The 15,639-nt window shown below is 35.7% G+C and overlaps 1 protein-coding gene across 11 annotated transcripts in view; it reads left to right on the plus strand.

Moving 5' to 3' along the window:
* The first annotated feature begins 202 nt into the window (after positions 1-202).
* The window catches only part of stxbp5l (syntaxin binding protein 5L), a 259,708-nt gene continuing 244,271 nt past the window's right edge, over positions 203-15,639 (plus strand). For 3 of the 11 annotated variants that reach the window (XM_015363844.2, XM_015363849.2, XM_015363846.2), the window contains exon 1: positions 203-1,228. In XM_015363844.2, the coding sequence (XP_015219330.2) occupies positions 1,055-1,228 (174 nt within the window). In that variant the 5' untranslated portion in view covers positions 203-1,054. The remainder of the gene's footprint in view (positions 1,229-15,639) is intronic. The other 8 variants (XM_015363850.2, XM_015363847.2, XM_015363845.2 and 5 more) reach the window with 4 other exon arrangements.

The raw sequence follows: 15,639 nt of genomic DNA on the forward strand, positions 1-15,639 counted from the left end.
AACGTGCCTCAAATAACGATATCTCAGTAAACATATACTGATTCCGGTTAGAATGACAATAATGAATAGAGCAGGTGTCAGATACAAAACAGCTGGTAAAATTAATTCTAAACAATCAGTGAAGCGCGTTGGCTTGAGCTCCGATTTGGGTTACTTGCAAAATTAGGTAATGCAGACGAGAGTCGAAAGCGCTGTAAAATATGTGCATGGACTAAAAGGAAGGGTAGTACTTAGACACGTTGCTGTAAAAGGAACACAAAGCTTTTCATTAATTGGCAGTCGCTTCATATATTAGCCAGCCACAGCCAGTGATAGGCGGGGAGAAGCCGTAGGGGCAAGAGGCGGAGTTCGTGCTTTTCTTTCAGTACCATGGACAGCAGCTCGCATTCACTGCAGACGAAAGGATTGTCGGAGAAAAATGCTTGAAGACGGGGAAATGCTACCATGCAGCGTGAAAAATGAAAATGCTCTCATTTTGTAAAATAGTTTTCTGGTTCGCATTTTTATAAGACGAGTGGGAATAGGTATTTGGAAGAGGCAGCGATTACTGATGTTAAGAACCTGTTTTTTTCTGTCATAACATTAAGGATCAAATTGAAGAAACATTCAGAACATTTCTGCTATTATTTCATGGTTTATTGATCTGGTTATCAAATCAGCAAACCTTCAACACTGTCTTTGATACCACCTAAATATTCCGTTGCTGATGAATAAATATTTTCTCTAATTTTCCAATGCTTTTAAGGGGATTCATTTTCTTGCCTGTGAACATGAAGTTTCATGGTGTAATTTAATACCGTATGAAATTTTAATGTATTAATAAGTCTTGGCAACAATTTTGATGCTTGTTGTCTAGAAAGCTGGCGAGTGCGGAAAATGAGCTGTTTCATGGACATTATGTTAGATAAAGATGTGATCCCTCTACGACTTTTTTAATTGTACTTAAAATTAGGGGAAGGGACTGCGCCGATAATTCCCGGAAGAGTTTATTTACTCATCGGAATTCTTATAAATGTAATTCTACTTTACCGGAAAACGAATTTTATTTTTGGAAATGAAGAAGTTCAATTTTCGAAAGGTGTTAGATGGTTTGACTGCCTCTTCCCCAGTTAGTACCGGGCCTCCCCTGTGCCCGAGTGGTACAGCTGGAGTTCCCACGGCGGTGACGACCCCCAGGGAAATGGAAGTACATGAAACCCTCACTTCTGAAAACTTTCAGATCTGCAAGGTGAGTTCCATAACATTGTTAACTCGCTTACCACCACATTATGCTGATGCAAAACACTTTGTGCTCTGTTTCTCCTTTGTAGTCGTTTTGCTATAATTTCTTCTTGCAGAAGGCAGTAGCCGTGTACGTTTCTTTTTAGTTATAAATATAATGCATTGTAAGATTGCAACGAACAAGGGAATAAACGCGATTCTTATTCAAGAATGATTGACAAAAGATATTTAGCAGAAATGAGTCAACTACGCCCTGTTCACAAAATCAGTGGATTGGAAAGCTTTACTGGAGTTTTTCCAATTGTTTCCTTGAGGCTAACTGAACTCCGAAAGTATGGGTGTATCGGAGATTTCTCCTTAATGCGTCTACAAATCCTGAATCTGTTTAGCACTAGAATTACAACTGAAATGTCTTGTCATAGTGCCTGAGCCAAATCTCCAGAGGAGCAAGTGGCTTTAATCATTTTATTGATGCGAAAGTGTACTTTATTAGAAAACTGAGGCTTCAGAGACGTGCCTTTTTGCAGGATGGCACAAGTTTCGTGTTTCAAATGCCACTGTTCAAACCATATCGTTTAATAATTATAATGATTGTAATGCAACTGTTTTGAGTTTGTAGAAATGTGTCTCTAAAAGCGTGACCTCGGAACTTCCAATGTCAGTGTATTTGGTGTACAGTATTAGGCTGCATTGACTTCATTCATACGAATAATGTTTTCTTGGGTTGGTGCCAGTCAAACAGTACAGTACATACTGTAGCAACAGCTTTCAATCCAAATATTCTTTCTAGAATTACTATGTAACGGTGGGGAAAAAAACACATTTATTTGGAAAAATAATATATTCACTGGTGCTCCCTCTTTAGAACAAATAAAAAGGTAAACAGATGTCTACCCTCTATACGATTAGGCAGATTTGATTTACTTTAGTTTGGATTATTTTTAGAAAGTACAAGCCAGTCTGCTCGATGATGTACTGTATTTAGAGCTGACTACAGCGGTTATTTCTCAGCTTCAACTGAATTTTTCAGTTTGGGGTAAATTATTCATAGAAACATGAACAAGGTTGGCCATAGGAAAGAGAGTTTGTAAGGGAAAAGCAGCAATCTTTTTTTTTTTCTAGAAATGCACACTGCACTGGGGCATAACGATCGGCCTGTGACAAAGTGCTGAAATTAAATATACAGTAAACCCAAGTCAGAAGTTTACCTTATACAGCACATGAAGGTAAAAGAGAGAGAATGAATGAAAAAAGAGAAAGAATACTCTGCACAGATAGATGAACTACATATTTGCAATAATTAACAGAAACATAATGAATGGTAAAAAAACACTCACTCAACAAATATTATTCTATTTAACTTTTAAACGCACACATGCATAACAATAACTTGATATCATGGCACTGTTCGCTGTTAACAATAACATTTTTTTAAGCTTAGTGCATAGAAAAAAACACACCCAGCCCCAGGCACAAGTACACAATTAATACTTTAATTATATGTGTTGCAGAAAAATCATAATATCATAAACATTTTGACACTTTCTGCCAAAGTCAGAATTAAAGTTTCCAAGTCATAATTAAAGTGGTAACTACAAATATTTCTTCTGTGAAGCACACATAGTAGATAATGAAAATTAGAAAGTCTCTTGCATTATCACCCTCAATCTTCCAAACATAACCAACATTGCAATGTTAGTGAGGTATCCTAATAGTTTTTGATTGACTCAGGTATGTTGCACTTAAGATTAATACATCTATTCTCTAAAGATAATTTTGTCAAGGAAATTCATTATATTTTAAATCAGATAAATTAAACAACAAAAACAACAGCAACAACAACAGCAGTAATAACATAATCAATAATAATCCTCTGCTCATATGTGACCATATCATGCAAGGAGTGTTCATTTTAAAATACATTTACCTTGCAAAACATTTAGCTAGACTGTAGCTCATTTGTTGTTAATTTATTCATCTATGGGATTCTAATGCTAAACAAAGAGATTCCCTGTTATGTTCATAGACTGGCAGCAATGCTTTCATCATGTATCCTTCTATCATCAGATCTCAGAACTTCTGCAAGACTGGGCCAGTTCAGTACTGGAATGGGAGACCACTAAGAGAAAAGAGATTGTCACTAATAGTTGTGGATCAGCATGGTGAGGGAGATGTCAAATCAAGGTCCAAGTTACTAGGTCATTAAAAATCCCAGGGCATTTTTTGGAATAGTAGGCTTATTAACCTTGAAATCCCAAATGAGTTATAATTAATTAATTATAATTGCTTACACTTATATAGCACTTTTCTGGACACTCCACTCAAAGCGCTTTACAGGTAATGGGGTCTCCCCTCCACCACCACCAATGTGCAGCATCCACCTGAGTTCCACTTTGGGACTGCTCAGTCTAGTTTCCCCAGAGTTTGCCCTTTGTTCAATCTCTGCAGTCTCTCCCTTCTCCATCTGATCGGTCATGTATTGGGCCAGGTAATGCTCAATTCAGAAGTTTGGTGCTGCATGTCAGTGTCAAATTATTTTAATTATTATATCTTTAGGAACAGAAAAAGAAGTCTAGTTGAAGGACATTTTAATGTTTTAGCTCTTCATTTTTTTATTGTTTTAAATGTTTTTGTTCCTAACTTGAAGAGCTAGTATAAATCACATAATACTTTGAAATCCATTTGGAAAGTATTATATACTTAATCTTGAGAATCCCTGACTGCTACAAGGAATCAAGTTACAAGGTTAATTCCATGCCGAAAAGTAGAGAGATAAAACACAATGTTTCAGTAGTTGAGCCTTCCTTGGGTATGATAATGTTTCTATTGCTGAAATGTTGTGTTTCTTCTTTGTACTTTTTAACAAGGAATTAAGCTTGTTCCTTTGCAACCAACACACACTGATGCAGTTCCCTACTCATTCAATTCTGCTATTTCCTTAAGTGCTTAGGAATTTCATAATGTCAGTTATGCATCTACGTCTACATCTGTTAATTAATAAAGTAATAATAGATCTGAACTGATTAAAAAAGAACAGAGACCCAAATAGTATACAGTACATAGACAGTTAAGACATAGAACAACTATAAATAAACTGACATATGGTATTTTTAAAAACATGTAAAATACTGTATCAATTATCAGTTGCCTTTCTGAAATAATTATCTGAAAGTACGGATTTTACATTTCTTTTGCATGTTGTAGTTTGAGACAAGCCAGTGAAGATATTTGGCACTTCCTTTTATTCATAGTCACATCAATGTAGTATGATTTTCAAAAATAACTAGAAAAAATATAGCTGAAATACGATGATTATTTTAAATTCTGTATATGGATGTTATGTAATGATATTTGTCTTAGGGGATTATATACTCCACATGGTCCAAGAAGAGATGAAAATGATATCATAAGGTGCCAATGAAATCATAAACTCAGTAGATTGTTTTGCCTCACCTTTTTACAGCGTTTTACCAATGATCCTACACACTGCCAGAAGATATTAAGTACACCTTGGCCAGCTCGACCACAGTGCCTAAACTATGATCATTACAGTGAGATCAGTCCCCCAGGATTGCTAAGCAATTAACTTGTATTATGGTAATGTTACCTGCAGTTTCGTTTGGGCTATATTGTTTGGTTGATCAGAAGTACACCAGTAATGGAGGTTCAAATACAGCATATGATCTGATCCCACGTGCTTTGGTTACAAATGCACTACTGTACAGTATATGAATGTCTGAAACTTTGAGGCATCACTTACTAAGTTCATTTCCAGGTAACTAGTAAAGTGCAAAGGCCCGGATAGTCTCTTTTTTACCTGTCATATTCTGTAAAACTGTCCCCAGAACTCAAGTGGTAATCTTGTTTAAACAAAGGTCTAAATTAAAACAAAAGAAATAGACTTGTGATGGTGAAAAACATGGCAGTAAAAAGTGACAGAATATCAAATGTATCAATACATAATAAATTTATTTATATTATCAACACATAATAAAGATCCATACACTCTGTTCCTTTTCATTTGCTGTTTGTTTTTTAGCTTTCTCAAGGGAAAGGCAGTATTTTGGAATAAATTGATTATATTGTGGTTATTTTCAGAGGTATTCAGACAGTAGCTAGAGATGGGATTGCCTCGACAATTTCTAGTAGCTAAGCATATAATGATAATTAGTTATCTACATGCCCAGTTGCCCCTTATTTTTGCTATATATTTCTCCCCTTAAAGGCTGCATAGACATTGCTCTGTAGCTCCTGAGCAAATCACAAAAAATGATCATATACTGTATGTTTTTCTCATAATCACAATCATATCCAGAACAATGAACGGCATTACAGTGGGTCAGTTAGTAAAGTGACATTATCAGACAAATGCACTTCAGACAGGTGAAATAAAAAAGTTAGAGGTTTTATTTTTCAACATAGTCCCCTTTTTCATCCTCATTTCTGTCACTTCTCTACAAAGTTTAGATCCCCTTGTGATTAACTTGCCCCAGCCACTCCTGTATCGCCTATTTGATGACTGTCTGGCATAGTTCAAATTTCTGCCTCACAGAATCTTACTTCATTGGCCCAGGCAGATGAAAATGCAGTAATGCAGAATCCACACAGCAAATTCTATGAATAGCAGTGCATGGCACAGACAACGTTTGACAACATTTACATTCAGTTTTACTCCTGCTGCTCTGTTTCTCCGGACCCTCCATCAGCTCCCTGTAGTGGCACACATCAGTACAAACAGCTCAGACTACTCTGGTCTAAACAGTCTAGATCCAGTCCTTCATTTTTCCATACTGTATGTCTCCTCTGCTTTTCCTGCTCCTGCTCTCCTTTCACCCAGCTTTAGGGGTTGCTCATTCTTATCCCTGACTCTGTAGTGGAGGAGTGAATTAAGATAAGACCGAAAAAACACTGGGAACTCCAATTGCACAAGAAAACAGCTCATGAGTAATCGAATCTCTTTTTTTTTAACCACTACGTTTCTAAGGGGGTGATTAGTACCCAAGAGAAAAATATGAATCATAAAAAATAATACATCTGATGGAAAATCTCACAGTTTGCTTGAGAACGTTGTGAGAAGAAAAGTGATATAAAAAGACACTGTGAAAAGAGAAAGAGATGCAAAGTATATATTCGTATCAACATTCATTTCTGAGCTTAGAGTACAAAACGTATAACAAAGTACTTAGCATTCAAAATATATGTATAACTACCTCTAATGAAGTGTAACATGGCAAAGGTGCACTATCTCCACAGTTCTTCTATGGTTCTACCATGCTTTCACTACTCATGTACCCGTATTTCTATAGGTTTATGTGGTCAGTATCAAGCTTTCATGGTTTCACTGTGCTTTATTGGACTATACTCTGGAATTTCTAAAAAAAAGTTATTTTAATAAATTAAAATTAGCGTAATACTAAAAATACTAAGGTACATCTTATTTGATAATGCATTTATTTGTAAATGCTATTCAAAAGGAACATAGTTCTATACAATAATAAAAACCAAACGCATTATGTAAAAAAGTCATAGTAAATACACCTACTTCAATCAAAAGAAAAAAATATATATTAAAAGCTGTAACAAAAACATAAGATTCTAGTTAAGAATAAAGAAGTGTCTGAGTCTCTGATGGATATGGGCAATGGATTCTGTGATTATGGCATTACATAAGAAATGGCTCTGTCACTGGTTATATAGAGCCTTGTTTTAGGTTAAAATAAAAAGTAACGAATAGGCAGATCTCAGTAAGTGTTGGACTATTTGCAGTAAAGCATTAAAGTAATCTGAATTTATAGCACTCAGTGTTTTATACTGTATGTACATACAGTAGGAGATACTTAAAATGTTATTCCAATTTCATACAGTGTAGGTCACACATTTTGATACCTACAGTGACCTGCTTACACTTGATTTATAGATGATTTACAAGAAAAGAATTTGACACATTCTGCTAGTAGTAACGGATCACAGGTAATGTTCTGTTGCTCTCACACAAAGCACAGTTCATTTGTACTGGAGGCCAATGAAATATGGACAATGCTATGGCAGTACAGTATGTTCCAGTGGTGTCTTGGGACTTACAGGTAGCCAGTATTATGTATGGATTGCTAGAGGTTCTTTCTCAGAAACTGATTTTATCTTGCCAGAAGCCAGTTATTGTTCTTCCAATCAGTTGTTAGAGTAGCAAAGTAGCAGTTTTGTTGTGTAACTAAAACGAATGTTTCTTAATGCAATATACTGTAAAAATGAAGTTACCAAGAAGTAGGGCTACTTCAGCAGTTTATTTTCTGTTAAAAAAGGTATTTTGAAACAGACCTATGCAGTTTTCCTCTATACTAATGTTTTCTTGGAAACTGTTTTATAAAACCACAGGTGGCCACTTTAAATTTAAGACATAAAAGGTTCCTTTTAGATGCACAATTTTAGGCTGCTGCTCTTTATAATTTCCCATATCAGAGGAAATCACACTGCCTGCTCCATCATTACAAGATGAAGCAGAAATAGCAGCAGACATTATAAAGACCCTCCCTGGTGATATCACATGCTATTGTTAGCCCTTACTAAACCCACACTAGTAACCAGCTGTTGCAGGTAAAAGGAGTTTGTCAACAGCCTAATGGATACAGTGTTAATGGATGAGCAGCTGTTGAATTCTAATTGACTTTTCTAGGAGCCAGCACAAAGATGCAATGTCATATGACATTTCAGGCCTTTTCCAGTGCTCTTATTCCTAACTGTACTTAATTACTCCATCTACCAGATGTATTAGTTCAAATGTTTTATTATCATCATCTATATAATTACTTATATAAATGCACAAAATATAAAACAAACCCTAAAGTAAATAACAATAACAAAGCATTTAAATGCACTAGAAAATGTAGAAAATAGAAGAAAACAAAACATAAAAACATACTGTGTCCACTAAGTAGTGAACAATCTTTAGGTTAGGAAAGACATGGTATCGAGTAAATTACCAGTTGGTGGTAAAATTCAACAAAAGATGTCATGTGCTGTCTAAACAGTCTTGAGGAAATTCCGGAAAACTATCATTCATGTTCCAGACCTAGTTCCCTCCACAATTGTGGCATGAAAGGCTTAATTTCAGCTTTGGATCCTTCTTGGCCAACTTGCTTTCTATGTGCTTGGATATGGCAAAAACAGAGTGTGCAGTTTGCGTCTCAGTGCTTTGGGCAAATAATTCAACTCAAATAAAAAAGAGTTTTGTTCAGTCTTCTTATGATTTTGCCTTGTTTAAAGAAACACAGCAGCATAATAAATATTACAATTGACAACTGAGGAGTCAATTCCCTTAGCAGTAAGTAGCTGACTGATTCAAGGATTTCATCCAAGCATCTCTGTAAAGAAGCCATGATATCAGGTGAAAAACAAACTGGGTCGTTTATTCCACGCTCCTTTTGGTAAAGAGGCACCCCCTGTTCTTAATTGCTTTAATGGCTTTAATTGCACATCTAGATAGTTTCTGTTTGTGTTCACAGTTTCTTAAACCTGTCAGTCCAGTACATTCCATCAAACCCTGGGATGTATCTCATTAGTTTTATGTGGATTTGATTTCAGAAGGAGTTTAACTATATTTAGTTTGTTACAGAAAGTTAAAAAAAAGTGCATTCTGAAGTATGAAGGCTCATCAGTCCAAAAGCTTATCCTTGTTTCCGTACTGTTAAGTAGACAGAGCACATGGCTTCCTCCTGGAACAGACACTGGTCCACCACAGTTACCCACAGCAGTGTTGGAATGCTTTTCCACAGCTGAATGGACTAGAGAAAATATGGTGAAATTCCTTGCTCAAGGGCACTTTAAGCATTTACCAGTGTCCCCATTTAGTCAACTGAGTGCAAAGATAATGAATTACATGGGTACTACAGAAATGTCTTAGCCAAGAAGATGCTCCTGAATTTGATTTAGCTGCGTTGTGTGCTTCTTTAAATGCAGACTCCCTGATAATGAAATGAGGACTTGATCAGGCCATTGAGAATCTGCATTTTGTGACATACATCTCTTCGTTTGATAGCAAATGCCTTTTATATGGCATTGGGGATAGAAAGGTTGGATATACTGCATATCATGGTTTCGTGTGTGTTTACATCTATTACGAATTCCATTGAAAAATCAATGTTTTCAGATGCCTCAGTTTGCATGCGTAGACAGGAACAGCACAATGTTTTTTTATCCTAATCTCATCATATCTCAAAAACTCAGCAGGGCCTGGTCAGTACTGGAATGCAAGACTTCTAGAAAACACCAGACAGTAGCTGTGTTTGGACGTTTGGACTTTGTTGGACTCCTAGATGGCACTTTTTTCAGTGGACCCATTATGGTGACTTGGTATACCATGGCGTACGAGGTGCTGTTTTTCAGATGAAACAAGTTAAATCAAGGTCCGGACTCCTTGATCATTGAAGATCCCATTACATCTGAATTCCAATCTGGACTTGTACAATGTGGTCTAAACTTGCCTCCTAATTTAACCGGTGAAGTAATTTCTCATTTCACCTGATCTCCTCTGTAGTGTGGCTGGTGCAGAATGGCTGCAATGAATCATGAGTTTGCTAAACTCAGGAGGTCCCCTCCTATATGCAAAATGCTCTTGAATCATTTGGTTAAGCTTATTAATAATGCAATTAATTATTCATTATGTAAAAGCATAACGTCTTTTTGTCTTATAAAATTGAATGATTTTGCATCTGAAACTCTGCATGCCCATATAGGTTAAAAGAACAATACACTTGTTGTTTTTACCTTCAGAAATATCTGCTATGGTGGTGCTGATGCATTAGTTCATTCTTTTTTAAACTTTTCCTCTCTGTATATTTGTACAGGACTAAATACTGCAATAATCATTTGTCTGAACTGGAACTGCATGCTGGGAAAACATAATAAACATAAACATCTATACCAAAATGTCCTGTAGTATTTAAAACAATATTTTGTTCTAAAAAAATATCAAATATATTACAGTGTTTGCTTTTCTCAGGGGTGACACTTAACGGAAATCTCCAGTTCATCCAAATCTTTGTAGAGGGAATTATTTTTTTTCATAACCTTGCGACTGCGTAAATGCTGCTGAAATGAGACATAAATGCAATCAATCTTTAATCAGCTGGATTTGATTCTACTTAAACATTTCGCAGTCCTGGATTGTACCGTTCACTTAAACATCTGCTATTACCTTGTGGATAAATGAAGTAATAGCTCCTTCTTATGAAATGTAATGTATTCTGGAGTCTTTTCAGCATTGTGTTAAACTTTTCATGTACTTTAGTAGAGTAGAATACAGGAAGATCAAATTGACCAATAAAGGAAGGTTCTTTGTGGGGGGAAAAATACTTTGTCTTTCAGTTGAAATGAAAATAATATAATATTTATATAATATAATATGAAAATACTGATTTTTCATAGTCAAAGGGGAGAGTACCCAGTAAGTTCAAAAGATACAAACCTAGGCAAGTAGGTAAGAAATACATGCTTTTTGATATGATCACATACATTCTCCTAACCACTTCAGACAGCAATAATGTACTGTACAGTCTTATTTAAAGAAAACTTAAGTAAGCATTAGTGCAACAAAAACCTAAAAACAAGTATAACATTTGTATCTAATTTATGTCAAATATTTTTTTTATCTGTGGAATCCACTATCATTTTCTATTTTATACCCATCTGCCTTCTAATGATCACATCAAATTGCATTATCAGTCCAGCACCTGTACTGCAGGTGGAGACTGATGTCAGATCTGACACGCCCATTCATTGTTACAGGAGAGGCTGCTCTCACTGGAGGAGTGGTGCATCTCTCACTCATGTCACTGCAAGCTCACAGGCACACTCAGCGAGTCAGACTGCTGTACTGCAAACTGAGAAAACCATGGAAAATTCAAGCCCGATCTACTCATCTAATAACCAATCATGTGTAGCTGCTCGGGTAATTTCTGATCTTAGTCTAGGCATAGACCATCCACAAGAAAGCATCTGCAAAAAATACTTCTGCTTTACTATTGGCGATGCATAGAAGATAATAGTGTTCTAGTGATCTGAAAGATGTAGAAAACACTGAATAAGATAGTGGTTCATCATTGAACCATGCCAATTCACTTGTATTAGTTGGATTTTGTTATTTATTTGGTAATACATTCTGTTGTATAATACGTTATGTAACTTGCAACTTGAAAACACAACCACAAAAGATCTTGATTGTGCAGTCCCAAAGCACAGGTTTCTAGTCCTGGTCCTGGAGACTGTTTTGTGTAGGCAGTGCCTTGAGTAAAAAAAAAAAGAAGAGATGTACTATAAGAGAGTATTGATTCAAATAAATCTGTTTCCACTAAACTGTGCAGACTATAAAGACTCCTAATCACCTTTTATGTACTATGATGACATTTAAAATTCAATTAACATACTGTGCATTTTTAACTGTTCTCAAAACATGTTAAAAATGTTACTTTCGATTAAGGTTTTCAGACCATTTTTCATGTGCATTAATAAGCAAAAGAAATCTGCAGCAGTGCAAACATACCTGTAATGTATAATCCAATTTTTGAATGGTTTAAGTCTTTTTTTTTAAAAAGCCTCATACAGTATGTGTACCCAGAATACAGATTCTACATTGTAACTCACAGTATGTTTTTTTTCTCATGCATCTGTCATGACATTTGCTGTACATACTGAACACTTTTCACAGGCAGATGTGCAGCTGCTTCATTCATAACCGAGCAGGTCTAGCCTCCTGTGATTGAGGAAAATAGACCTGACTGAGGACAAAGGAACAATCTCCCACTCTGAAGGGGACAAAATAAATAAAAAAGAAATGTTTTATGTTTTATATACATCTAGAAGAATGCATGAGTCTATCTTGTAATGGCCTGGTGGGTGGTCTGTGCTTCTAGAATGGGCTCAAAAGTGCAAGGGATGTTTAAAAGGAATAAACTGCCTTTTGTTACTGTATATAGCAATAATGTAGCAATATTTTTATAAGATACCACTACTTGAATTGGTTTTGCACATACTTTGTCCTTTTGCACATACTGTACGAAGTTGATGTATTAATCAAAAATCCTGAACATTTCATCATAACAAGGGATTTTTCTGTCTAGTTTTGCTGACAGGGTTTGCCATGCCTTATGCAAGAAAGAAAGATGATACAATGTATAAATTATTAAAATAGATGGAATCGATGGAAAATGGTGTTCCCTCTGGGAAAAGACCGATTAAGCACAATTTCATATTTCAGTAAGTGACTCCAGGCACATTTCTGAAAAATGGCCAGTTATGTTTTCTGTGTAGAATTTGTTTCATACACTGTGCTTTTTCAAATGTTCCTGAAATTCCTGCTGAATACTTATTTGTGCAGATCTGGTTTAATCAGTATTGTTATATATTTTTTTTTAAATAGTGCCCTGTCATATACACATAATGAGGACGAGGTCTTTTTTGCTGCCTGTGAGTTTTACATTACACCAGCCTCAGCCCACCAATATGCCAGGTCAGCATTGTGAGACATGGCCAGTTCCACCTCTTTGAATTCTTTCTTTAGCCAGTTGAGTAAGAACAGAACTACTTAAACACATTTCAAATTCCACTTTCACTTATAAAAAGCCGAGGTTAGCAGGCACAGACAGCTGCTACTGTATTCCATGTTCTGGTTTGTAATGTCTGGTGTTTTTGAAATGGCCAGAGAGAGTTAATATTTCCATTCCCATGGTTCATTCATTTAGTAAACTGTAATATTATTGATGTTACATTATTTTTGTGAATTCTGGACTCTGTCAAAGGAAGTGTTCTGTTTATTCTTGGAGTAGTGTAGCAGCTTTCTTAGGAGACAGGTCCCAGTCATATTTGCTGGTGACCTTGTTGTCTAGCAATTTTTAGGTCCAACCCTTTAGTTTTGTTTTTACTGTACATTTAAGAACATAAGAAACAGTACTAATGATAAAAGGGTATTTGATCTAGCCCGTTTTGCAGTTAGTTGTTGATTGATGTAACGGTCCCATCCAGCTGATTCTTGAAAGAAGCCAGAGTATCAGCTTCTATTACATAGCTCTTCAGTGTGTTTCAGACCCCCTCAATTCTTTGGTAAGGAACTGCCTCCTTTTGTCGACTATTGTCGTAAAAAAAATTAGGCTTTTTTTATTAGCATGGCTTGATTTTCTGTTGAATATTACTTTGGTACTTTGCATTGTTAATATCTGATCAGGGTTAAGGATAAGTGTTACGCTATGACTTGGCAGAGTACACTCTTTAATGTACAAATATTGTGACCTAGTTCTATGAGAAGCCATTTCAGTTTCAGCAAAATGTTTGCATGTTAATCTCCTTGTACAAGGAGTGAGCACACAATCATGTGTCCTATGACACAGTCTGATGAAAGAGCACAAACCTGTGTACTACTAAGGATTTTGCAGATATGTCAGTGGGTTAGTCTCTGACAAAAAGAAAACAAAATAATGACTCAGCAGATGGACACATGATCATGTCTCCAATAGGAGAGAATGTACATTTTATATTTTGGTTTAAGGAATATTTTATAAACTTGCAAATTAGTTTTGCCAGGTGTGCTGACTGTAGTTAACAGATACAGAAGTTGTTGTTGCACTCTTTATAAATTTTAGTTTATAAATATGCAGTGGGATTTCCTATGTCTCAGTTCTCATCCCAATAGCTTAGACTTACACAACTGTATTGATTTAACATATATTCTCAAAATCTACAAAACGTTTTACTCAATTCTGTTTTAAAATATCTGCTTTCATTTTTATTTAAATGACACACTTTGGGCTCAGTTTGTACTTTCATATGTTTTGTGAGTCATTGCCTGAAGAAATATGAATGTCATTGCTTGAAGCTGTTCTTTATCCCATTGGATTCATGTTTGCGGCACGAATTAAGACAGTCCTTTATCTTTATTTAACACTGTGGTGTTTACCAAAAGGGTTTTGTTTGCACATCATGCATTATTCACCATGCACTTATCCATGTGCCCAAAGGTTTGCCAAACTGTCAGATGATCATTTCAAAACTATTAACCTGAAACAACTCAATGTATATCTGTCTAAATCTTCTCAGTGATGACTGCATAGTTAGTTGGAGAGAAAGAGAGTCCTAAAGTGGTTTCATGAGATGGTTATACAGCTCTTAATGTTTCTTATTGTGATTTATTATGTGCAGTATTTTACTGCAAGGTCATGTTATAGTATTATTAATTTGGCTGATGCTTTTATCCCAACTGTCATTGACACTACTGGGCATTGTACTGAAGCAGTCCGCTAGAGCAGCAGACCACCTACTATTTGAACACACTACAATGATGTTTTTTATTATGAATTTTTTGCTTTCATAGCAGATGTCTGCATTCTGCATATGTGTAGGAGCTACTGGTAAGGATGTTGCAACAGCAATCATCATATAACAAATGTCTTCAACACTGGTGTTCCTCTGTAGCAGCCTGGGGATTTTTAGGATGTAACTTAGACATGAAATGAGAGGATGTGTTTAAATATACTTCTTAAATTTTCAGTGAAGACAGGAGCATGGGGCACTGGTAAAATGTTACAGGGTCTAGAGGACTATTGACAGGCATGGACTATTGGTTAAAGTATGGAATTCACCCTGCTTTTTATTTTTTCAGAAAATGTCTCTAATATGAGCATTAATGAAAAAATATTTTAAGTTGAGGACATAAGAAAGGTTACATATACATTGGTGGTTGAACTTGTTAGTTTAGCATTTGCTTGTTAGAACCTTTTTGCCTATCAATTGATTTCGTTACATTTTATATTGATGAATGTTCTTTTTGGTTAAGCTGTCTCTCATTTTGTACTTAGATCTTAAAATCATAAAATTCAATAATATGAAGAACAGAATAGGCAGGGAAGATCTTTGGTTCAGGCTGCAGATTTAAAGTTTACATCAAGATATAAGATGGGCCAGTTGGCTTTTGTTTGTAACCATTCCTATGTTTCCCAAGAAAGTTCATAAAGGACAGAAGACCATTCTGTTCATCTAGTTTGTTTGTTCGTAGTTGTTTGATTTAAATACCTTAGTTTGTAAGACACAAGGGTGTTAGCTTCATCAACATTGGTATGTAGTATCCTCCTCAACCTTGTTCCCAGTGTGGGTTTGGAATGGATTCTCTCTCCTACAATAAAAGAAAAATGTTATTTTCCTAGATGCTTAAATCTTCCCTTAGGACCAGCCATGTTAGTCAAAATATAGCCAACATTAAGAACAGTTATAGAGAGCCAGTGGAAGAAGGATGTGATTCATTTCCCTCCTCTTCCCTGCTGGTATCTACACTGTCCAGGTGTATTAGTTTAAACAGCACAAGAGTGTCCCTTTATTATGATAAAAATATTTTGATAGGTGTGGTTTTAAAGTGCAAGCAGAATGCTCTATCTACCATGT

This window comes from Lepisosteus oculatus, chromosome 15 (assembly GCF_040954835.1).
Source record: "Lepisosteus oculatus isolate fLepOcu1 chromosome 15, fLepOcu1.hap2, whole genome shotgun sequence".
Lineage (NCBI taxonomy): Eukaryota > Metazoa > Chordata > Actinopteri > Semionotiformes > Lepisosteidae > Lepisosteus > Lepisosteus oculatus.